Here is a 24,461-nt window from a genome sequence, read left to right as displayed (position 1 = left end):
AATGCCTGAAGCACAAGACCAGCACCCATGTTAGCACCAGAGGAAATCATATTATTTGTTTTACTTGCTGTATTTACCAATGATGGTATAGAAGTTTGAAAATCAAGAAATTACTTAGGATGATAAGTGCTTAAAACCTATCATAGACTGCAGTTATTCAGAAAATAGTAAGAAGAGAGGGGAGAGAATTTTATACTCCTGTATCACTTGAAGCTTTTGAAGCTTTTAGAGGGTGATTTAGTAGGCAGGATTAATGCTTTTGAATAGTTGGCCTTGATGATTTTTGAAGTGTTCAGTTCAAGTTCTTGTGAAGTTGATTGTGGTATTGTGCATCAATTTTTCATTGTCTCTTTGGGGAGGGGGTTATTCTGAGGAAGCAGTCGAGGAAATAGTCTCCCAGCTGTTAGTTTTGGGTTTCTGAAATATCAGAAACTCTTAAGTCCTGAGCTTGCCTAATAAATTCTGCACCCCAGTAGGAAGGTGTGCAGCTGTTTGAAGGAGTAGGTCTCACTGGTAAAGAAGGGAGGCCTACAGTCATGGGTTTCCTCCAGGGGCGGTCTGTATCCAGAGGTTATGTCTAATGTATTTGCTGTTTAAATAAAGGAAATTCCAGATTATGTTCGCATTTTCTGTGTATTTTTACTGATAAGTGCATTGATATTGCACCACTTGGATTAGGTTTTGAACAGGCCTTTTGTAACTTAGGATAGTCTGAATGGAGGTTTCAGCCCTTTAAAGTTTTAGAGCTTCCAGCCTAAAAGCAAAGATCATTAAGAAAGAGAGATCTAGACTGTGACAGAAGTACCAACTGCACAGTGAGGTGTTCCAAAAAGAGAATTTTATGTCAGAAGCAATCAGCTGCTTTCACCAATGACTAAAATTTGTGTGACTTTCGGCAAGGAGGGTGTACTTGTATGGATTTTCAGTCTTACTGATGTTAAATGGGGAAAAAAAACCCGCTCTTTGTAGAAGCTTTTTTTTGTATAATCATTATACCAACACCTTTTAGTAATGGTTAAAAGAATATAGCCAACATATCACCCATGCTTTCACCTTTTGACTGATTGTTTCAGGGAGTGGGTTTGAAGTGCATGGTGTTGCTGGGGAAGGATTTCAGTCTGTGTGTGGATTGCTGTCTGAGCACTGGAGAGGAAGATTTGGGAAAAATGCTTTGCCCCCTTGGTTGAGGTCTCTGCTGTGGCTGCTAATTTGGTTACCTTCAGGAACCCAACCCCTTGCCTCACCTTGGCTGCTGAGGATACTTCATGCCATCTACAAATTAGCATCAGCCTGCTTACATAGAGGTCCGCTGAAGTGGGAGCTTCAACTGCAGACTCTTCCTGGACACCAAGGAAGCATTTAAGGCAAATGCATGACATCAAGTTTTGATGCTCTGATATGAAACCTTAAGATATGACCAAGACATCCTGGCAGCTGTGCTGAAGCCTGAAGTCTGAGTAGTAATGCCCAAAGCAAATTATCAGCTGTGTTGGCTGTGATGAGAGAGGAGGGTTTGTGCACTAATTTCTTGAAAGAGATGGGAACTTTCTCTAATGGTTAGGTCTGAGGGCTTTTGTGCTTTTCACTAGGCATCTAGAAATAAAAATGTACAGCAAAATAGTGGGTGTAGTAACTTCAACCAGAGGAGACTAAATTGCAGCTACAAATCTTTGGACTGTTTCCCCCTTCCCACTCTCCTGTTTGAATCTGTTATAGGGAACATGCAGGGTGTAGGTTTTAACATCCCCAGCATTTGCTGAATCTGCTGGGCATCTTTGCAGGCTGCAGAACTGGCTGCAGTGGCTGGACCACAAAAGCCATTACTCTGTACTTGCTCCACCATCCTACACACACACAAAGGGGTGCCTTTGGGCACTTGTGCCCTATGCAGTGTGCTGCACTGTAAGGCATTGAGACAAGGAAAGTGACAGGCAAGGTTACTTAATTAGTCTCAGTACTGCCTTAAATGTGTCAGTTGTCCTGGGTTTTGGGAGGGGAACAATACCCCTCTGTGGTGTTGCCCTGCTCTGTGGCTCTTGGGCTGGAGACACCTAAAGTCATCTCTTGCAATGCAATGCTGGCATGTCTTGAGTTTGTTGCTCCCAAGTGCAGCTTATTTGATCATGCTGCAGTCTGTCTGGATTTAGGGGAGTGATCAAACGTGCTGAACAGCAACTCTGTGCTCACTCCCAAGCATGGCTTTATGTCTCTAGTGGCAGACCTCTTTTTAAAGCCAAGTTGTGTTTTCTTAAACATTTTATCCTTTAGAGTGTTGCACGTGCATTTTAGGTCGCTTGAACTGGCTTCCTGTCTCCTTGCTTGGATTTTTTTTTTTCCATGGTGCTTGTGAGTCAAAGAAAGAATTTAAATTTTCCATGTGCATACATACATGCCCACTTTGGTTTTTATGCTTCTCTCACAGTCTCTTACCGTGGGTGAGCGGAACTCTCGGCAAAGAAAGCAAACAGAGAGAACAGACCCATCACCCCCCACCCTTTGAAAGAGCAGAGGGCATGTGGAATAAATCAAAATGCAAAGCATAATAACAAGGTCCCATGGGAAAGGGAGCCTTGTGATTGTGTGCCGGCGTGCACTCCCCTTAGAGACGGCGGCCGGGGGGCTCACCTCACAGCGGCCGGGGGCTCCTTTCTTTCTCACTTGCATCTCCCCTCCCGATGTCACCAATCCATTCACTACCCGGAGAATTGATTAACATTTGCTGGGAGCCGGGGAAAGAGGGGAAGAGCGGAGGGCAGGAGGAAGGGGGCGCGAGCGGGTGATGCTGGTCCCCACGGTGTGGCAAGCCGAGGCACAGGATGGCTATTTTATAGCTGGGGACCGTGGTGACGTATAGCTGAGCGAGCTGGCACCGCTCCTCGTGGACCAGTCAGCGGAGCGAAATTGAAGCTGACAAGACTTTTCTGGCATTTTGGAAAGGACTGTAATCTACTGTAGGGGAGAACAGAGCCGCTCAATCACCGCCGCTGTAAATAGGAGACGGAAGGGAGTGAGAAAGGAGGCGAAGAGAAAAAGTGCTTACTGGGGGGGGAGGGGGGGCGGCATTTTTGGTGGATGGTATGAAGCCAGCCATGGAAACTGCAGCGGAGGAAAATGCAGAACAAAGCCAAGAGAAAAAAGGTACCCAGGGGTCTAACAATAGCCTGTTTAAATCTTTTCATTCAGGGGGCTTAAAGAGGTTTAGGCCAGTTTTGTCACTTTTTCAAATAGCTCTTAAACAATCATTACTGCATCTTCGGGCTTTCAGCTGTCCCTTCCTGCATGGCTTGACAACAAATTAATAGAGCATCGACCTTTCTGTCTCTGTCTGTATTTGCTCTGAATCTGTCCTAACCCTACCCGAAATGATGCTTGCAAAAGAAGTCTTGTTATTGCTGCGTCTTTGACAGATTTTGGTTAATTTGGTTTACAGAGGTAGCGTGTGCCTGTGTGTTTGCATGCTGTTTTCGGAGCCGTAATCTGGTGTTTTGATCGAGACTAGCCATGTAGCAAGGCTTTGCAATGCAGTGTGGGAGACCTAGGTTATAACAACATATAATAGATTATAATGTCACACAACCTTCGTGTAGTGAGCTTGGTGCCAAATGCTACTCTGATTTTTAAAATTCCTTTTCTATGGTGTCATCTGGCAAATTTTACTTCTGTAGCTTTCTGCCTGCGCTGTGATTAGGGGGAACAATGCAGTGTTTTGCAACATTAGATTTCAGCGTGTGTTAATCACTGAGAATTGGTGCTTAATGGAGAGAACAATTCCATGGTAATGGTTCTGTGGTAGGGAGATGGCAGCGCTGAAAGAGAGGTGCTTCATCCCTCCCAGCTTTACAGGTTGATTATGTTTGTTCTGGAGTGCTGAACTTCAGAGCGTAAATTCAGCTCGCAAGGGACATTTTCTTTCTGTGTCTATAATTTGTGTCAAATAACCGTTCCTCTTCAGCATAGCAGACTACTCTACAGATAGCAGTTTGTTGATGTTTTTTCCCCTGAATGATACAGCAACAAAAAAATTATTTAAATTTCCGTTGTCTTTTTGCTTGAGTCACAGTACATTTTTTAACCTGTTGTGTATCGTTTATAAGCAATCTGAGTATCTCATCTGAGTATCTCATAGGCTTAAGCAGCTGATAAACAAGTAATGCATTTTCCCAAGCAGAATTCTTTCATTGACTGTTAAGCAGATCGGATATAAACATGATAAATTCTGGTAGTGTCCAGTAACAGATTTTGTTTTCCTGCTTTGAATCTGACTCCTGCTACACACTTCATATAAAACGAGCTTCAGTTTCAAGTAAATGAAATTTGTCAAGTGATTAGACATAGTACTACATAATCCCTTAGGGATTTCACAAAAGGAGGTCCACTGATGAGAGATTAAACTCTGAAAGCCATTAGTGTATGTGGACAGTAACCCACCTCACTACAGATTTTGAGTAATTAATGTACAAAATGTTCTGAATAGATTGACTATAAAACCACCTTGAATTGATAGATCATTCTTCAAAAATTACAGCAATTCTTTCTTCTGATTGGCGAGTTTCTTTTAAACCAATGGAATGCATGTTACAATGAACGCTACAGAAAGTTATCCGTATGCATTAGCAGCTGCGCAAAACAAAATGTGTTGCTGAGTGTGTTTATGATGAGTTTATGACTTCTCTTTTGTTTTGGCAAGATGAAAGCACAACATGTAGAACAGTAAATCTGCTTCCAAGTCAAGGTGGTTGATTGTTGCTTTCATCAAATGCAAGCAGGAAGCCTCCTATCCCAATGTTACCCCCATTTCTTAGCTTTTTCTATGATAATTTTGTACTTTGTATCTGTTACATAAGTATATGTATGTAACACTTATAGGGTTTGTGCTTGCGCTTCTCCAGTTCCTGAAAGTAACACATGGTCTCCCACATTATGCTCTGTATTTCTCTTCACTTAAATTCTCTATATGCTTCACGGCAAATTAAAATGCAGAAAGCTGAAAGTCCTAATTTCTATAGCAAAACAAATAGACAAGATCCCCCTGCAAAGTTACTGCTGTGAGGTAGTCATGGAGGACACGTATTTGGTTTTGAGGGGCAGATTTTCCAAAGTGCTAAATCTGTCAAGTCCAGTTGGGTTTTCAGATGGACTCAGCAGGCATCAGGTGCCTCTCAAATGTCAGAATTTTTCAATAGGGCTCTTTCACCAGCAGCTCCTGTGGAGGAAAATGGGCTTTTTCTCTGTGTAAAGAAACTCGCAGGAAAATACTGCTGCTTCGTTTTGGGGTATAGAACAGAATAGGACTCCTTCATTTACTCTGTAGACCACATATCTTACTTGTTAAGCCTCACATGGTTGCCAGCCTTGCAACATTTTCTTCTTCCTCTAGGATCCCACCTAGACTTGGTAATGGCCATCCTTTATGAGATGCCCTAGATCCAATGATTTCAAGGCAACTGCCACAGCTTGAAGCAGCTGAAGTCTTATCACAGGATCTTTTAACTCTTCCTTCTAGAAATTAATTGCAAAGCCTAAGGAGATAAACCATCATCTGAAGGGGTTTGGGCGCTGCTGCTATTGCAAAGACTGAGCAAGGGAAGATCATGAGCATTCTGCTTTGGGTATTCAAGCTCACACTCCATATGCTTTTCATTGCCAAGTTTTGGGGACAGTATCTGCATTTAACTAATAGCAAATCGTGCTTTTAAGCTAAGAGGTATTTTCCCTTTATCAGAATTTTAAACTGCATGTTTCTGGAGTGTGTTTTCAATGCAAGTGCTTCTTGATGATGTGCTGCAGTTTTGTGGAATAGATACTTGGAGAAAGTTGGACTAGGACTACATGCTGTCTGTGTACAGGGCTCCCAATACTTGGGAGAACCCTGGAGAGCAATGCTGCCTGAGCACTTGGCATGAGCAATGAGGTCTGGTTTCAGTCTGAGCACCTAAAACAGTCTTATGTGAGCGGTGCTGCCACACAGGTATTGGTTTGTGCTTCCCATCTCTGTGGCAAATGTGGACAGCCAACTGTTTTGGACTGCAGTGTAGCTGAGGCAATTTGCACAAGCTAATGTGCTTTATGAATAAGTACAGATTGATAAATGAAAATGATTGAAAATTATTTAGATTTTTTTAGGTCTGCTAAACTCTACAGAATTCCCATTCTGTCTTGTAATAATTTGCATGCATCCCCTGTCTGATTCAGGCAGCGATACTACCCAGCTGATGGATTCAGTGTTTATCTGACATTTGCTTCTCTGCACCCAGATGAGTGGCTGCTGCCCCAGTTTTTTTAATTGGAATTGGAACAACCCTCATGTTGATGGAGATAAGAAATAAGGCAGCTTTATGCTGTGTATCAGCAGCCCTTATCAGAGGAGAACACCATGAAAGCTGAAGCAAAATGTTTAACAGATACTTTGCAGGGCTGCAGGACAGATTGGATGCATTTTAAAGATGAAGGTTTACAAATTATTACAAATGACAGGGTTTATCTTGCAGGCATTAAATTAAATCAAAACGTGAGGACTAGGCAGGCAGATTTACTGAGGTGGAATAAATAAGAAAAACGAAATGCCGTTTTGCATCAGCAGTGAAGGATATAGATCCTGATACACATTAACAGAGACAAGAAGTTTCCCTTTTCATTTAACTGTGAGAAATACTACCAAGTTGCAAAATATTTAAAAATTAAAAAGAAGAAAAAAAAAAAAAGCCAACTGTGGATGACCATGGTGAATTCAGCAATTACACATGGGATGGAAGAAAGCCATGATACTAGGGTTTAGGTTCCTTATATGAATACATATGATGTTCAGATTGCCTATGCTGTGCTGAGGAATAATGAAGATCAGTTTTGAGCAGCTGTACAAAAGGTCCCTTTTAATTGGCTCTTCCCTGCTTATGTTCTCTTGATAAAAGAAGACCTTGTGCTCAGTAATAGCTGTGAGCTTTATTATTTTTATGGTATATGAAGCCATGTTTCAGCTTTTAAGCTCTAAATAGACAAGTATATACTAGTCAAAAATAAAAAGAAAATACTTTGCTTCTCTTATGCTATTTCTCACAGTTGTATAGTTGTGTTTAAATGAAGCTGTAAAGTGCAGTGAGAGAAAGGAATGGATTGTCATGCAGTTTATATCACTTTTAGCAAAGTTATTTTTACACAGTGAGCTTATGACATTTTGATGCATCACAGATGTATTTTTCATAATAACAAATTGAAAAAAGTATTTTTAAAAGCATGTGTTATGATCATCAACCAAAATTTTAAAGGTACCCACCTAATGTTAGGCTCTGACAGTGGTATCAGAGCTGTCAAGCCATTCAGAGATTTTTAGTACACTGCATGTTTTTCCCCATTTAAAGCAGCTGGTTGGTGTTTCAGATCCACTGACAACAGTAACTGCTCTAAGTATAAGTCCCTGAAGAATACGACTGTAGGAAAAGAGGTCCAGCCCTGGAAGAATCTGGGACACGCGATATTCTGGGGATAATAATTTGGCAGGCTTAGTGATTTAGGTTTTAATGAATAGGATTTGGTTTCTAAATAGGAGGGGGTTGAAAAATACTCAGAGAATGTACTCATACTGGTCTGAAAAACCTCGTGAAAGCAGAAAACCTAGACATATGTGCCATGGGATATGGTAACGGGGGGTGGGGGAACCCAGATGGCACTGTGCGCACACAATGGATTTTGCAGCAGGAGCAAAGGGGGCAGAGAGGGGGGGAAGGTCTCCTTCAGTTACTCTGACCCTTCCCCCATTTTCTGCCCAGCCTTGCTTCTTGTCCAGTATTCATCACTAGACCATTAATGACCAAACAACACCCTCTCTTTGCTCCCGTGGACCGCTTCATCAGCTGAGACAGATGAATATCAAAACTGCATTTCCTCTAAAACCGTATGATAAAGGCAGCAAGCATGAGGAGGTTGAGCACTGTGAATTTGATTACAGGCGTGCAAGATGATTCATCCCAATGAATATTGAACACCACAGCCGCCAGTGTGCCTGCGTGGTGTGACAGGAAAACACTGTCAGTTCTGTAGCTGCTGTGTCTGTGCAGGATTGAGGACAACCTGGTTCTGACAGGAGAGCTGTGGGAGCTTGGCTGTGGGTGGAGGGTATTGTAACCTAGGCAAGGGAAGGCAATTAGTGCACTTAGTTACTCAAAAAGCAAAAGGTAAAGAAGCCCTTAAGCCTGTTTCCTTTCCCAACTATTCAGGGTACAGAGTTAAATTCCAGTGGATATGGACTGTGTGCAGTAGTTGTTATGCCACTGAAGCCTGGGGAGCTTTTGACCTGGTGTTGATTTTACATGAGTGGGCCTGGGTCGGTCCCAGCAAAGTCACCCAGTGATACTCTTCAGCTTCAAAGGTCGTGCCAGGTATGCACTAAGGGCTACCAAACAGCCATTGCTAAGTGGCTCTTTGCAGAGCAGTGGAAAAATTGAGATTCCTTATGGAGTTTGAATTGCCTCCTAATGAAAGTTGCCCTGTTACTGTAAAACCAGAAATTGCTAATTAAAGAACCCAACTCCATAGAATATTTTCACGTACAGAAGTGATGCTACAAAGTTTACATGATGTCTCTGTGTTTCAGGGTTTGATGTTTGTACCGCAGCAGGCAGGTGACTTCACCAGCATTCCCCCAGGCTAAGGGAGAAAAGGAGCAGGCTGCTCTGCTGCTCTGAACAAGTGCCTTTGTGGCCACTGCTGGAGAAATCTCAAACCGTGGGTTCAAGCTAGAAGGATAAAATCTTGATTTAAAAGTTGAATTTAAAGTTTAGTTTAGATGCTGCTGCAGTGCAGATGAATAAATCTTTCCAGCTGGTTATTTGTATTTTTTTTTTTTTTTTAATATTAATCTGTTACCAGTGTCCAGTAAGTAGCCTCAAAAAGGCAGGGAGCAGACGTTGGGGAAGCAGAGAAGAGGAGGTATGCAGTACTAGCAAAGAATTTTGTTTTCCATTTTGTATCCAATTCATTTATTATGGCATTCCCTGTGATCTCCCAAGCAGGATTGTTCCTCTCTGAGCAGAAGGAGATGATATCATCCTGAGAATGTTCAGTCATTTTGGAACAGTACTTCCAACACATTTTAAATTTTGTTATGCTCATAAGATGTGGAACTTGTCTTTCTTAAGAAGAAGAGTGAGCCATACAATACAGAATAATGTCTTCTGTGGAAGATTTACTGATACCTGCTTGCTGGTTTGTGTGCGAGATGCAGAGAGGAGAAAATTACCGAGCCACAAAGTATCCTTTAGAGAGCCATTGATGCTAAATTTATGTACAAAAACTAAAAGGCTCTTAGTACTGGAGTTCGTTTGCTGATAAAGAAGACAAATTCTTGGTTGAAATCTCTAGATCCAGCATTTGGATTCAAGGCCAAGATTTTTTTCTCTTCTTGACATATGTAAATGTGGCTGTGCCAAACTTCTCATTGCAAAAGCAGCAAAACTACATGAGGGGGACTCGGTCCAGGACCTTCTGAGCCCCTCATAGGCTAGAAATTTATGGTATTTCTACTTCTCCTGCCCCCTGAAATTTGTCTCTAATCCTATTCTACAGTAAATGGCATTTTCATCTTCACAACCTTCACTTTCTCCACGTGCCCAAATGCTCCCGAATTGGATTTGCTTCAGCCAGAAATGATGATTGCTTTCTCGTTTAGCCACTGCAGAGGGAGACTCTGGTGCATTTTGAATAAAGGTCTGTCAGTCTCACCCTGACAGCTTTGACAAGGCCATAGTGGTACCAGTGGGGGACATGTAGGCTCAAAAACTGGTTTGATGCTGTTTCTTGCCTCTTTCAGGGGCACAGAAAGCCTGTGCCAATGAGTGTGTGAGTGGATGAGGTGAGTTACTGCATGTGGGTCTTGTTGCTGGGCTTCCTCTGAAAAGACAAGGAGAAGCAGGAGTGCTCTTCTTGGCCATGAACCTGGAATAAATAGTTTTTAATACACTTGGTCCAGATTTTTGAATGTGAGCAGAGCCTAAGTGAAATAAAGCCCACAAACTTTTATTTTTTAAATGTAAGAAAGTATCAGAGCAAACCTTTGTGTTTGCCCTACCTTGACATAAAGCAATAACCTTTTTCTTTGACAGCATTAGAGTCTTTTTAAAAAACAGGTAATGTGATTTTCCATGACTTTACCTTCCTTTACTTCTGGAGCAGAGCTTTTTGTCGTGGTCAAAGACAGGGAGACATGAGAGTGGGTGGGGTTAAGTAATAGAGAGCCCTTCCTTATGTGTTTTAACTAAAATCCTAGGTGGAATTTCAGCTGTTCAACCTTTCTTAACACCTGTGTGAACATTTCCCTGTTGATCATCTCTCCTAATCTCTTCCCTTAGTCTATAAGGTTATGTTGTTTCAGTTCTGAAACTACAGCGTGTTTTTCTGGGCTCTTGTTTTTAAAGTTAAATGACTGAAAGTACTGAACTAAAACTTGCTGGTGACACTGACTTTTTACCACCTAAAATTGGCAGTGATCACCAGACCAGAAATGGAAATTGGCAGGTACCACTGGATGTACAGGAGTTCAAGGCCACACCGGTACCATCATGTGCCAGCATTGAGAGGCAATATTAGTCCTTTGGGGATTCAAGGTAAATAAAGGGCTGGGTGAAAGGGAAATGAAGAGTTCAGAAACAGTAGTTGCATAAACTTAATGCTTTGCCGTAGTCCTAACAATTTAAGATAAACGTTCCTCTGTTTTTCTTGTTTTGTTTGTTAAGGCTGTAAGGAGTCTACTTCTTTTGTTTGAATACTTGACATAAATTTGAATTTCCTTGTTAACGCTTGAAAGACAACATGGGTGTTGTGAGGGACAGCTTCCTCTTAACTGTGCTCCCAATTGCTTCAAAACTGTTTACAGATGAGATGAAATAGTATGGGGGTTTATGCGGATGAATCTATCAGACTCATCAGGCAGAAATGACACTAAAGCAGTGACAGCACATCTGACTCACTGGTATCCTACAGTATGCTTCCTAGACAATATGCTGTGGTTTGGTTTGCATTCTTTCCCTTGCTGGAAGCACTAAGTGCCTATGTGACAGTCCAGAGGAGGATTTCAGGTGAGACTGTAAAAATGGTTTGGTGATTCTACATGCCTGTCCTTTCGATGTCTAGCTTGAGACCTCAAGAAGATCCTATTTAGTTTTCACAAAGCTTTATTTCAAGGGTCTGTGGGAGAATTGAGTTTTGAAGCATCTCAGAAAGGCACCTGAAATCAAGTCTGTGATTGATCACATTAGAAAATTCCAGTCTGAGTAATGGATAGCACAGCAAGGGATGTATATGCTCAGAGACAGCCTTTGCAGCTAGCTGTATCCAGAATCATCCTCTTTATATGGAGCTGAGTGACTGAAGCCTACTTGACAGCTTGTTTGTTGGAGATGCCTGCCTCCGCACCAGAGCCTTTAATAGCAATGCAGGGAAATATTCACCAAAGCTTGCTGCCTCATCCTTCCCCTTTCCATTACATTTTCCTACTCTGGTGCTGTAGGATTCAAATGTTTATGTATTTTAAATGGCTTTTTTCCCCAAAAATACTTAGGTCACAAATTATGGTCTCTGTCTCCAGTATCAGTATTCATTTTGACCATATTTTATGACAAGTTACCTGGGTGACAGGTTGGAGACTGCCAGAGGACTTTTCCAAACTTCACATTTAGTGCACATGGGATATTTTACACACAAAAGAAATGCTTCAGGAAGTAGTGGTAGATTATGAATGCTGCCTCCTTGGGCTGTGAAGGACATGGAAGGAGCAGGCTAGACCCTGGTTATCAGGGTCTTGGGCTCCTTCAGCTCTCCCCAGTGATGAGACGTGTCCATATGTGCTGGCACAGATGAGCCAGGACATGGAGATGCACAGCCTTCTGTTACAGCAGCTGGGAGTCTGGCACCTAAAATGGTGCTAGAAACCCTTGTTTAGGCAACTGAACCCTTTTCAGTCTGTCTTGGGAATCTTTCTGAACTAACATGTAGGCAAATATGCCTGTCATGAAGGAGTTGAGTATGAAAGGGTTCTTGTTGATGGCATAAAGAAAACCCCTCCACCAGGGTCCAGAAATGCTAGTTCAAGGGAAGATGTTTTAAATGGCAGTACTTAGAGAAATTATAAGTCTTTTAGGCAACAATGAAGCCTCACTGAGCAGGTCTTGAGTAAAACCAACCTGCCAATGATGGATTAGCCACAGTGGAAATGCTGGTCTTTACTCTTGTCCCTTAGCTTGGAGGGAAGATTCACTTCAGTCCCAACACAAATCCCTGCTGTAAGATGCCTCTCTTAAGCACTGGCCTACAGCTTCCCACTGCTCTGTGGCATTGGCTGCTGTGCTGAGATAACCTCTGCTCCTTGGACAAACCACAGGATTTCTGAGGTGCCATTGTCTCTGTGTCAGGGTACAAATGGACATCACTATGAGGGCACCTCTGTGGCAGTCCTCTTCTCCCAGGGTCTCCATGTACAACATGATCTCAGTTCCCTAATTTAAGCTTGATTCCAGCTCTTGAGCAACAAGGGAAGAGTCAGTGTGGGAGATTCACTGCAGCACTGGAGCCAAGACATCCCCAGAACACCTGCAAGCTTAATGAGCCTTTCAAAATGCTAAAACAATTTTTTTCCCAGAAAGCAAAGTACCATCTTTTTCTCTAGAAAGAGAAGCTTTGCAGTAGTTGTTTGACATGAGCTTAGCTGTAGGCACCAGTCCAGGTTGGGGGTTGTTGTCTGCTTTCTGGGACTTTTTTTTTTTTTTTTTTTTAAACTTGCTTCCCCCAGATGCTGGGAGGTGTTTCAGTGTTTCAGCTGCTCTGTGTGCACATAAGGGCATGTGAATGTGGAGTATCTCACTGAAACAGCCTTATTGTTTCTTTGCTGAAACAAGCTCAAGTTTTGGAAATGATGTGGTGGCGATTCAGCTGGGGAAATAATTGCATGAAAGCTGTTGCAGGGCAGAGGACTTCTATAGTCACAGTTCAGTTTCCTTATTACTCCTCTTGTTCCATAGTTGGGTATATATCTGGGAAAATCTTGGCATCTTCAGTTATCTCTTAAATTGAGAATTCATCTTCTGAATCTGAGATCTGCCAAGCTGGAGTACATACATGCACACACATACATAAACACACAGGTTTTGGCCCTGTTTTCAGCTCTAGGGAGAGAGAGGTTGTGTTTCTTGTTTGCTTCTTTATAGCTTAGGGAGGAGTCAACTGGGGAAGCAGTCGATAGCGGTGGCTGAAATCCAGTGTGGCAAAAGTCTTGCTCTCCTGCTGAGTGCTGAAGGATGGTGGAGGGTGAGGTGAGTTACAGCTGGCAGAAAGGTGGAGCTAAGAGTTTCAACTCCAGTCTTCCAGGTAAGATATTAACCTTTGATAAAAGTAAAAGTCAGCTTTCAAAATCATGTCAGCCAAGGTACAGGTGGGTCTGGAGGATAGTTGGATCAAGGAAACTCAAATGTCCTTACAGATGTTCACAGAGCTATGGAAGTCGCCCATGGAACTGAAATGCTTGGGTGCCTTTGTATTTCCACACTGAGTTTGTCTAGACCTTCGGGCATTTGGATATCTTTGGCAGTCTGTCCATTGCTTCCTTCATCTCTTTTACCTTTCTACCTTGAGTTTGTCCAAAATTGTCACCTGGACTGGCACCTATTGAAGCAGCAGTTCCTGCATGTTGACCCTGCTGAGCGTTTCTTCAAGATGGAAAAAATAAGGGAAGCGAGGGGAGGGAGGCCAGGGCAAGGGCAGAAAGGAAGGAGGGTCTTCAGGCCTGTTGAGCAGTGTTGATGTTTCAACTGAGAATTACAGCCCCAGTTTGGAACAGCAGCTGCCCTTGCTGGTGCAGCGTGTTTCAACTTTGAGCTCTGTGTGCCAGTGAGCACTCCCACATGCTCAGGCTGCACTGAATCCCAAGGGTTATTTCAGATAGTCAATACTAGAACAAGTCTCAAACAGAAGTAATGCTAGAGCTTATATCAATAATGCCTGATCTGTCCCTTAGGTAAGAAGTCTCTTTTTAAAATCAACAGCTTAATTGGTTTTTTTTTTCTGCAGAAGTAGCTTAGAGCTAGGAAATACCCTTACTCAAGATTTCCCATTGAAATCTGTTTGAAGTAAGGTCTTTTCCAAAGTATGAATTAGGTAGTTTTCTTCTGCTATGGATTCCACTGTTTCATGGGCCAAAAGCAAAACAGAGCAGACATGAATTAAAATGAAGTTCTGCCTAACTTTTGTCCAAAAGCAGTAAAGCTGGACAAGAGCAATTCTCTCATCCCACCATCTCATGGGGCAGCAGTGTTCTTCCTGTGCAGGTCTGACTCCGTTCTCTCATACAGCAAACACCTGGGATGGGCATTTGCAATATGTATGGATGTAGTGATTCCTCTTCCATAGATTTTACTGTCTGAAAAAGATGACTTCAGAACACCTGTGAGCTTAATGAGCCTTGCAGCGGTTGGAATGATATAGATGGGGAGTGTGTGTATTTCACTAAATTTGAAGAAGGCAAACTAGATAAGGCATGTAAAAAACCCATTCATGTCATCTGTCTTTGCATGAAACAGGTTTGGTTCCTGTTGCAATGCAATTTGTTGCAAATTTGTTGCAATTGCAATGGGAGTGCAGATTTTTTCCTATAGGAACTGCTGATTTGGGAAGAAGAGATTTGGAGAAAAAAAAAAAAGAGAGTTATGATTACTGCTATCTGTTCTTAGAGTCTTCTCTGCATCATTTAACACCATCCAGAAGAAACAAATCTTGCCTTGATAAAACAGCCTCTTCTCCAATTTGAACATCATTTTTTCTTTAGTGAGAGGAAAAAAAAAAGCTTTTGCTGTGGATGAACATTGATAACCTCTGAAAGGCTGTTCGGTTTGTTTGTGGAATTTTTTATTAATCATGATAGAAAAAACGTGCTTTATTTTAAACCTGTGTTTACTGTATTTTTGCAGACAAATCCAGGAGCCACTTATTAATCTTTACTCATACAGTACTACAGAGATACTCGGTGCTTTGTGAATTTGAAGAAGGGTCTGCTAATGTTTCCTCCAGGCTGTGAGATGCTTGTTCTTAATGTGCACCAATTGTCCTGCTTTCCCTGTGTTGGTTTCCAGCACAGGAGGTGTGAGCAATGACTTTTAGTTCTCTTCTACAGAAGAATATGGAAGCATCTAACTAATAAGAGAGAACAAATACCTTCTCAGAAGAGGGGAACTAGCTGTATGACAGTGCTGAAACTAAATATCTTGTATCTCTATCAAGAATAACTGGAGAAATTACAATTAAAGCTGATGACCTTCAGAAAGGAGCTACTTGTTCTTCAGGTAGCTCTAAAATACTAGAGGTTGGGGTGAGGTTTACTGGATGGATCAGACTACCCCAGATCTCACAGGTTTTTATTGAAAGAAGCACCTTATGCTGACCACTTGGAAGGATAACAGAGGTGATCTTGCTGCATTTCAGGTCTGGTCCTTTGTGACAACCCTGATGTGGCAGAGATCTCCAAAGGTCATGTCCCCTCCATCACAGGAACTCTGCTGGTGAGGAAGGAGCTGTTGATTAACAGCCCTGAAAGAGGGGAATGCAAATACAGTGGGGAGATTATCAATCTGGCTAGACTAAAGAGCATTTACATTAAGTTTTCTGGCTCTCATTATTTAATTTTCAGTATAAGTTGATTTCACAACTTCTTATTTGTGTAGGACAAAAAGGCAAAATTAACAAACACTGAACTTGAAAGGAAGTTTCCCGTGGAAGAGCCTTAAGAGGTTTGTGGGAAGAGAAGAAAGGATTTTCTCTATTTGAGTTCATCACTTATTTAGTCTGTTTAATGTTAATCCAGAAGTGTGGTGAGTGAACATTTATTCTAAGTAGTAACAGCAGTTTTAGCTTTGTGTCACGTTTCATAAATCAGCAAAATTTAAGATGAACAGGAAGAACAAAGACTTCCATGTGATTTTATGCAGAGCCTTTTTATTTTAGTCCCTTACTAAAGTGTGGAGAGAAATTTATCACAGGCTTAAAACTTATGCTCATAAGGATAAATATTTTATCTTGTGTTGTTGCCACTGACTCTTGGCTGTTGGTGTGACTGACAGATGTGAGGAGTTACCTTATTGCCATGTACTGGCTTCGACTCATGCAGAGAAGAAAGAGGTAAATTCCAATTTTGCTTCTGAAGTGTTAGCCTATTCCCACATCTCTCACTGCTTCTCCTGTGGCTGCCAATCATGCAGCAGGTAGGAAAATGTACATCCTAGCATGCATAAGCCGTTCAAAATGGAAATTTTCAAAAATACAGTGGGTGGCAGACAGTAAAATTGGCATTTGCTTTCATTGACATATAAGGTTCATTTTCTTACAAAAAATCCATGGTGATTTAGGCCTCCAAGGGTATTATTCATGCTTGGTATTGGGTAATCTTCAGCACTGGGGAAGCAGGAGGTGAATGTCAAGTACTGAGTTGCCCTCTTACATTTATATGTGAATTGGGAGTAATGCTACCAACACTAGGCTTCTGTGGATGTGTAGTAATGAGCCCAGTTTCCGTGTGATGGCTGCATTTAAGATGTTATCTAGTGCTTTCAATTAAGGTGTTATTTAGTGCTTTTTTTTCCCCCTTGGATTTCTTGCAACCTTCATTTTTATTTTTAAACAGTTCCTCCACAAGTGCTCTCTGAGCTGTGGTGCTAAAGCCAACAGAGCTTGTGGTTGTGTAGTGGAACATGATGTGCAGTTCCTGCCATGTATTAACTGAACTAGTGTCTGTTAATTTCATAGCAAAGACAGCATTTCTTAAAATGTGTTACACAATTACAGGAAGTAAGATATGAGAGAAAATGATGCCCATTGCTTTATCATTCATGGGAGGGGAAGAAACCAAACTTTTAAGGAAAAGAAAGTGGGAACTAACTCAAAGACAGCCACGGGATCCTGGAGGTTTAGCTCCCTGAAATGCAAGACTTTTCAAAGCTCCTTTCCGGTTTCCTTGGTTCCTTTTTTTTTTTTTTTGTTCAATAGTGACCTTGACTGTGGACTGGCAGTTAGAACCTGAGATGCATTAAGGCACTAGTTCAACCTAGGAGATGTTTGGTACATCAGACAATAGGCTGGTTTTCCATCCAGGAGGTGTGGATATTCCTTCTTTACATCATGTTTTCCATGCTTTGCTTCAAGGGATGGCTTTTTGAACATCAGCCTGTCTCAGCTTTTCAAGTCTGGGCTTCAAGAACTGATGGATGATCTTCCTAGAGCAGGCCATAGGAATACTCAAGGAAGCTACCTGATCCTATTGCACTGTCTTTTGTCATTTCCAAAACACAGATTGAACTGTAATAGGATGAGGTAGTGTGTGAGAACTGCCTCTTTTCTTTTTTCTTTTTGTTTTAAGACCATATTCTATTAATTCTCTATTACCTTGCCATTCTGAGTTTAAATCTTAAAGCTGTACTTAAAGTACCAAAGGAGGTTTAGCCACACAATCACCATTTGGCAGAGGAAATTGAATGGCTAAGCCCCTGCATATGTGCAGTAGGCTGTACACTGCTGAGCAGATTGTATAATTGTTCATCATACATTAGGCAACCAATTGCCGATTTATGTACATATGTAGGTTCATCCTTTACCAATTTCCTGTGACTGATAGCTTCCAGGAGATTAAAAGAATAGCTGGTTCCTGTTTCTTTCTCTTCTCTTTATTTTTGTCCTTTAGCAAGAATATTTGTGTGTGTGTGTGTTTAATAGCATTCATTCCCTAGAGAATAATCTCAGTCTTTGTTTTAGCTGGCCTCCTTCTGAGAGTGTGTTAAATCTGTAGCCAAGATCACAGGCAGCTCTGGGCAAATCATTGGGCTGTTATTAACCTGCCTCCATGGCAACTGCTGCTCGCCAGCCTGAGGACAAAAAATGTTTTTATTCTGCTGAGTTGCACAAAAGGTTCTAGTGATGCCTTGCACAAAATGGCCATTGAAAGGGAAGATGCAGTGATGTGTGTTTGTGCTGTACAGTTTCATATTTAAATCATTTTACACTGTTTCATTGGAACTGGATATACAACTGAACAGTTCAGCGTTTTGGCCATGTAGAAAGTAAAAACTAGCAGAAAATTGGAGCTGAACTTATTTTAATACAACTTATTTTTGTCAGCTTGAGTTCACAGGCCTTCAGCCTGCAGTTGTCATCAGACTGTTAGCAAGTTATTTTGTGAACATGAACTAGGCAAAAATCTTCCTGTGGTTTCAGTTGTACTGTGTAAAGATAGTTGCTGACTTAGAGTTACAGAGAGAGAACATAAAGGTTTCCTGGAAAGTTTTCTAATTGTTTTCAGAAATCCTCTGCTTTGCTTCAGTTTGGGAAGCTTGGTAAGCGTATCTTAGTTCTTGATGAGCTTCAAATTGTAGCTGATTTTGAAAGCTGCTTTTAGAAGTACTGTTTTAGGCTTGTGTTAAAATTATAAAATCTGTCATATTGCTCAGGCTAGGCATGGCTTTAGTCTGCTCATAAAGAGTGTTCACAGTGGGATCTGGGGGGGGAGGTCTGGCTGCCCCAGCATGACAATGAGGTTGAATCCTGCAGTTAGTTACCCTCTGGCAGGAGGCTGTGCAGCTCTGCTGTCAATTTGGGTGCAGAATGACTATGTATGGATGGATGGTGTCTCTTGGAAACATGCTGGTTTGGGATGCTTCATGTGCTTGCAAGCTGGCTGTGTGCTCTTTCCAGGTGTACCAAAGTCCCTGATTCCTGTTTTAGTCTTGTGGTCAAGGTGAGTAGTTCCTGCAGTTCCACATTTAGGCAGTTCTGTCTGCTCAAAAGAATGTGGTTGCTTTAGACACCTCTGAGGGTGTTCCTTGGCTTTGTTCTGCACTGAGAAAATAAAGGCCACCCAAATCCTGTGATGCCTTTTTACTTGGATGGCAGAGGAATACAAAGAGTATGGCCACAAAGACAAACTGTGCAGCTGCCAGTTGCTGAGAGATGAGAGGGGGTCTGCCACTGTTGCCTTGTGTTCAAGGGTCTGTGGATTAGTGGCACATACTGTCATATGTTTGGTTAAGGGATCCAACAAACTCCTCAGGGCAAATGTTCTGCCAGTGGCCTGGAAAGCTGGCTTGGCGGTATGGGGTATTAAACACCAATCCTGGGTCTACACCAGTTTTTAGTTTTGTCAGGCTGCTCCCATTTTCTGCAACCATCAGCTTTTCCTTTGGATCTAGTCAGTCTCTTGGTTTTGTTTCCAGCTGTTTTTATTTCCTGTCTTTGATAGGGTCCTTCTGCAAAGCAGTCTGTGGGATCAGCACGATTTTGGTGATGAACCTCTCCACACTAAGCAATGATCAGGCGTTGGGTCTCCTGCTTTAGGAGTGTGGCTCAAAGGTGGTTTGTTTTGTGCTGGGCTGTGACCACATGTGTGTTGTCTGCTGGGTCAGAGCATAGTTACTTTTGGATAATCTTTCATGGCTAATCCTGCACCAGGTGCATGCATTTCTTGGATTAACTGGGAGGTTTGGACCTGACCCTGGGAGCAGATGCTGAGGAGACGTGCCAGCCTTATGTGTATGGCTGCTCTTGCGTGTGAGCTGCTCTCAGGCAAATTCCCCAGAACAGAGGATTGCTCTGCAAGGTTTGTTATCTGAACTCAGCTCTGGACCTCTGTGATAAAATGAAACGCAGAGATGATTTCCTCTGATAGTGTGCATTTGGATTTTGTTTGGCCTGTCACTGCTGAGCTGCAATGTTTGTTGATTTGGCAGTATCTTTGTCATGAAGATGGTTCCTACTGAGTGGACTCCAGCTGTGGACTAGACTATAAAACCTTCCCAGGCTTGTTTCTATACAATTAAATCTTGTCTGCAGTTAGTGAAGTGGCATTTCGTAAGCAATTTTGATGGTGATAGCTGCTTAAGCCTGACTAGGGCATTTGCTAGTGACTCTCTAAAAGAAGAGTTTCTCACTTGTGAAATGGGAAATCTTTCAATTATCGGCTGCATATTATTCCCCAGTGCCTCACGGAAGTGCCTGCTCTGCAACTCATTCATTAGTGGGAAAGGGAGGGGGATAAAAATAAACTTGCCTCATGTGGTGGCTGGAGACTTGCTGATCTTTGTGAGGAATTTTTTGGTGGGAAGATGTGATGTGATGTCCTCATTTGCCAGCTGTCCCCTTGCCTTCCAACGCTTTGTCCATGCAGTGCCTTGCTGTAGCAGCAGTGGCTGTCCTGCGAGCTGGCCGCTCCATTAAGCGTTGTCTTAATGGCTTGTGTTTTGCGCAGTTGTATGAAATGCACATTAATGGAGACAGCTTAATGCCATCACCCTGAAGTAATGAATTGGTATGGATTGCCATTACCATTATAGCACAGTTAAAAGCTGTGTTTGTTTCCGATTTACATTTCCCAGATTTGTAAGCAGATGGGTTTTCAGGCCACGCAGTTGGAAGGAACCTGGCAATTCAGCTGCAACCTCCTTATTACAGTGTTCATACAAATTGCAGCTCTGGGGGGAGTGTTTTGTTAACTCAGACTAGTTAAACAATGCATTTCAGTTGATCATGCTACTGCAAACTGTATTCAGTGATCACTGTAAATCCAGTGTATCCTATAAAAAGCTGGAAATGTATTGTCTGTGTGATACAGCTTCATACAGCTGCCCTTGATAAAAACTGTTACTCTTTACACCCCATTCAATTTTTCTGTTGTAAAAGTATCTGTATCCCTATAACCTCATGTGAATTTATATAAAAAGATACCTTGGGAGTACTGGGAGAGTGCTGGGTAGTTAAGTTTTGTGGACCTAAATGTATTCATCTTCCAATGAAAGTGCAAAGTATCTCCTACTTTTCCAAAAGGCTTCATTGTCTTGAGTATTTGCCTCTTGCTCCCAGAGTGTTGCCAGCATAGCTGGTGCTCCTGCCATTAGTAAACTGAAACATGGTGAGCTCTGGATGAGCAGCTGAATTGCAATGGATCACTTTAGACAGTGATTTTTTTGCTTTTTCCATTTCATAGGCTGTCTCATCGATCTCCTCTTGATCCTGTAAAGACAGGAGCACTCAGCCCACTTTCTGGGCTTTGAGTCCATACCAACAGATCTCTAGGTCACTGCTTTAGAGGGTGATGCTGTCTTGTACCACCTATAGATTTTTTGCTTAGCATGTCAATGCCTGAGCCTTTTATTCCCTGTGGCTTTTACCAAGTGGAGGACAAATATTCTTTTCCTCATAATTTGCTTTTTGCTTATGATGTTTCTTTTGCCTTTTCTCTTCTGCTTAGGTTGCTTTGAATGTTGCATTAAGTGCCTAGGAGGAGTGCCATATGCTTCACTCGTGGCAACCATTCTCTGCTTCTCGGGGGTAGCGTTGTTTTGTGGCTGTGGCCACGTGGCGCTCACGGGAACCGTGTCTATCCTCGAGCAGCACTTCTCCACGACTGCCAGTGACCATGCTTTGCTGAGTGAAGTGTAAGTATGCCTCCCATTCCCATTATTCATCATAGCACCCTCATGCTGAATGAGTAGAGATGGATTCAAACCTTAGTCTCCATCCCTGAGCATTAGGTTGCTTGTTTTTGTGACAGTACTCAGTCATTTACTGGTGTTCACAAAGAACCGAAGTGTGTATCCTGGTATGGCTGTTTACATTTGGACCAGTACTAGTTAATATCTTCATCATTATCACAGACAGTGGAATTGAGTGCACCCCCAGCTGCTTTGCAGATGACACCCAAGCTAAGTGGTGCAGTTTGCTTACCTGAAAGGAAGGATGCCACCCAAGAGGGACCTTGAAAGCCTTGAAGAGTGGGACTGTGTGAACCTCATGATGTTCACCGGGGCAAGTGCAAGGTGCTGCATATGGGTCTGGGCAATGCCCAGTATCAATACATGCTGACAGATGAAGGGATTGAGAGCAGTCCTGCCAAGAAGGACTTGGGGGTGCTGTTGGATGAAAAACTGAACATGAGTTGGAAACGTGCACTCGCAGCCCAGGAAGCCAATTATATCCTGGGCTGTATCCAAAGCAGTGTGACCAGCAGGGCCAGGGAGGTGTTTCTGCCCCTCTACTCTGGTGAGACCCCACCTGGAGTGCTGCATCCAGCTCTGGGTGTGCTCAGCACAGGAAAGACATATTGGAGTGACTCCAAAGGAGGCCACCAAGATGATCAAAGGGCCAGAGCACCTCTTCTGTGAAGACAGGCTGAGAGAGCTGGGGCTGTTTAGCCTAGAGAAGAGAAGGCCCTGGGGAGATTTTACAGCAGCCTTCCAACACCTAAGACCTACAATAGAGCTGAAGAGACTTGTGCCAGGGCCTGTTGTAACACAACAAGGGGTAACAATTTTATTTTAAGAGTACATTCAGTTTTTGTTGGTGACATGAAGTTGGAAGGGATGTCAGGAATAACAGGGAAACATGGTTCTATCCATCCCTCTTCAGAAGAAGCTGGACTGGTACATGAGAGAAAAAGAGAAAAAACTAGAAAGATCTGCAAATATAGCCTTTGGATATAACCATTGGTGAAATATTTGGGTCTTTTATGTTCCCAAGGCTTCTCTGTGAGGCCAGAGGAAGGCCTGGAGTGCTGTGCTGCCTCGAGGCCCATGTCCAGGGCCCTGTGATGAGCATGGTGGGCATGGCACATACAGGAGTGCATGGGCAGCAAGCCAGACAAGGTGCTATTTGAAGGCTCTGGTATCAGGGCCCTATGCAACATAATTCTTATTTTCTTTTTAATTTCTTTTGTCACTGATGCCCTGTATGTGCTTGCAGGCATACACCTGCCAGTTTGCTGCGTGCCCTCTGAGCACTGGTGCTGGTCCCACAGCACCATTTCAGGGCTTCCCCTGTCCACAGGACCTTCTGTATCCTGACCTGCTCTGGGACTGCTCCCCACTGGGGTCCCTCCTTCCAGCACTGCCCACACTCAGTCCCTGGCTGTGGCCGGCAGTGTGTCCTCAGCTCCAGGGCATGAGCCACCAGGGCCCTGCAGTTAGACACAACGTTTAGTGAGAAAATGTAAGCAGCTGTTCTTCAGCAACTGGGTAACAAAACACCCTGTGCTTGCATCAGTCTCCATTTGAGATAAATAGAAGGAATTGCAAAAGCAGCAGTTACAGGCAGCAAGTTCTATATTTTGGAGAGTTGTTGACAATGTTTCCTGTCATGTCAGCACCAGCAGCTGGGGAAATGCATAATTCCTACCAAAGCAGCTCAGGGCTTGGCTCTGTGGAGCCAAGGGAGTGACAAGGGAGAAGAGGTGTTAGAAAAGGGCAAATCTAAGGCTATAGCGACATTAAAAAAACCCCAAAATATTAATGACACACTGTTTGGAATAGACTTTTTAAACCAGTTTTCCTATTACTAATTTCTGGTAGCATGCATTGAGTCTCTCCTGTGCTATTAATGATGGCAAAATTATTTATTCAATACTGTTTCAAATCCTGAGTTAATTTTTTCATTCTTTACAGCACAGGTGCAACAGATTTATCCAGTTATTTTTAATCAGTTTGGAAAACAAAGATAACACTTCCCACATAAAATTTTAAATGAGCAATATCCTATTTTGATACAAGAGTATCAAAATACAAGAATAACATTTAACTATATAAATGGTAGTCATCAATTTTCTTTAAGCTAAAACATTCAGATGCTCTATGGAGATCTATGCCAGCAGCCACTTAGTGGAGCATGGCAAGAATCAGAAAAAACATCTTGAGCAAAGCATATTTATCCTCAGAAAACTGGTAGTGTGGATGTATAAAATTAACCTCTTGGTTCTGTGAATAGCTTCATCCAAAATAACCATCCCAACAATCAAATACCTTTTAAGAAGTTCAGGGAAATCATGCTAATAACGAAATATGACTTTTGAAGACCAGAAGTGTTATGGGGAAGATATGGCATTCTGGTCTTCCAAAATAATTAGCTTTAGATACAGAAGCTGAGTGATAATATTTAGAAATTATTCTTTTCATCTAATTATTCTAGCTAAAGAAAAAATAGAGTGTCATTGCAGATGGTAGATTTTTAAGAAATCAAGAACTTTCTCAAATAACATCTGAGGGAAGTGCTTATACCATGGTGCCCTGAGATGATCTTCCTCTGAGTGGTTCCAGAGTATCTAAAATTGAAGCATTTCCTAAATAACTCTTCAATTAAAAAAAAGAAAAATACATTTTGAGGTGCTCAACACTGCTGTGACTGAACTACCCTTCCAGGCTGTAGAGCAGCCTCAGGAGAAGTCACTGCATGTTTGCTGAGTTTTGTATCAGACAAATATTGCTGAATTCAGAAATTTTTGCACGCTTAAGTTAATTGGATTTCACAGGTGGAATTCAGGGACTGCCTCCTTTCCCTAAGCCAAAGGAATGTCCACAGAGCCTGGTAGTTCAGTCAGGGGTTCAGCTCTAGGCTTTGCCACTTCAAAGCCCTGCATTGTCCCTGTCAGCCATTCCCAAGTTAGGTGTCAGGAGCAGTAACAG

The 24,461-nt window shown here is 42.3% G+C and overlaps 1 protein-coding gene across 8 annotated transcripts in view; it reads left to right on the top strand.

Annotated features, from left to right (window-relative positions):
* Nucleotides 1-24,461, top strand: part of GPM6B (glycoprotein M6B) — a 106,715-nt gene that overhangs the window by 71,284 nt on the left and 10,970 nt on the right. For 2 of the 8 annotated variants that reach the window (XM_014875823.2, XM_014875824.2), the window contains exons 1-3: nt 3,063-3,138; nt 10,476-10,595; nt 21,260-21,446. In XM_014875823.2, the coding sequence (XP_014731309.1) occupies nt 3,078-3,138; nt 10,476-10,595; nt 21,260-21,446 (368 nt within the window). In that variant the 5' untranslated portion in view covers nt 3,063-3,077. Of the gene's footprint in view, nt 1-2,598; nt 3,139-10,475; nt 10,596-21,259; nt 21,447-24,461 lie in introns of those variants that run through there. The other 6 variants (XM_088160207.1, XM_088160206.1, XM_014875821.2 and 3 more) reach the window with 4 other exon arrangements.

Source organism: Sturnus vulgaris, chromosome 2, assembly GCF_052056855.1.
Source record: "Sturnus vulgaris isolate bStuVul1 chromosome 2, bStuVul1.hap1, whole genome shotgun sequence".
Lineage (NCBI taxonomy): Eukaryota > Metazoa > Chordata > Aves > Passeriformes > Sturnidae > Sturnus > Sturnus vulgaris.
This window is presented reverse-complemented; position numbering and strand designations above follow the sequence as displayed.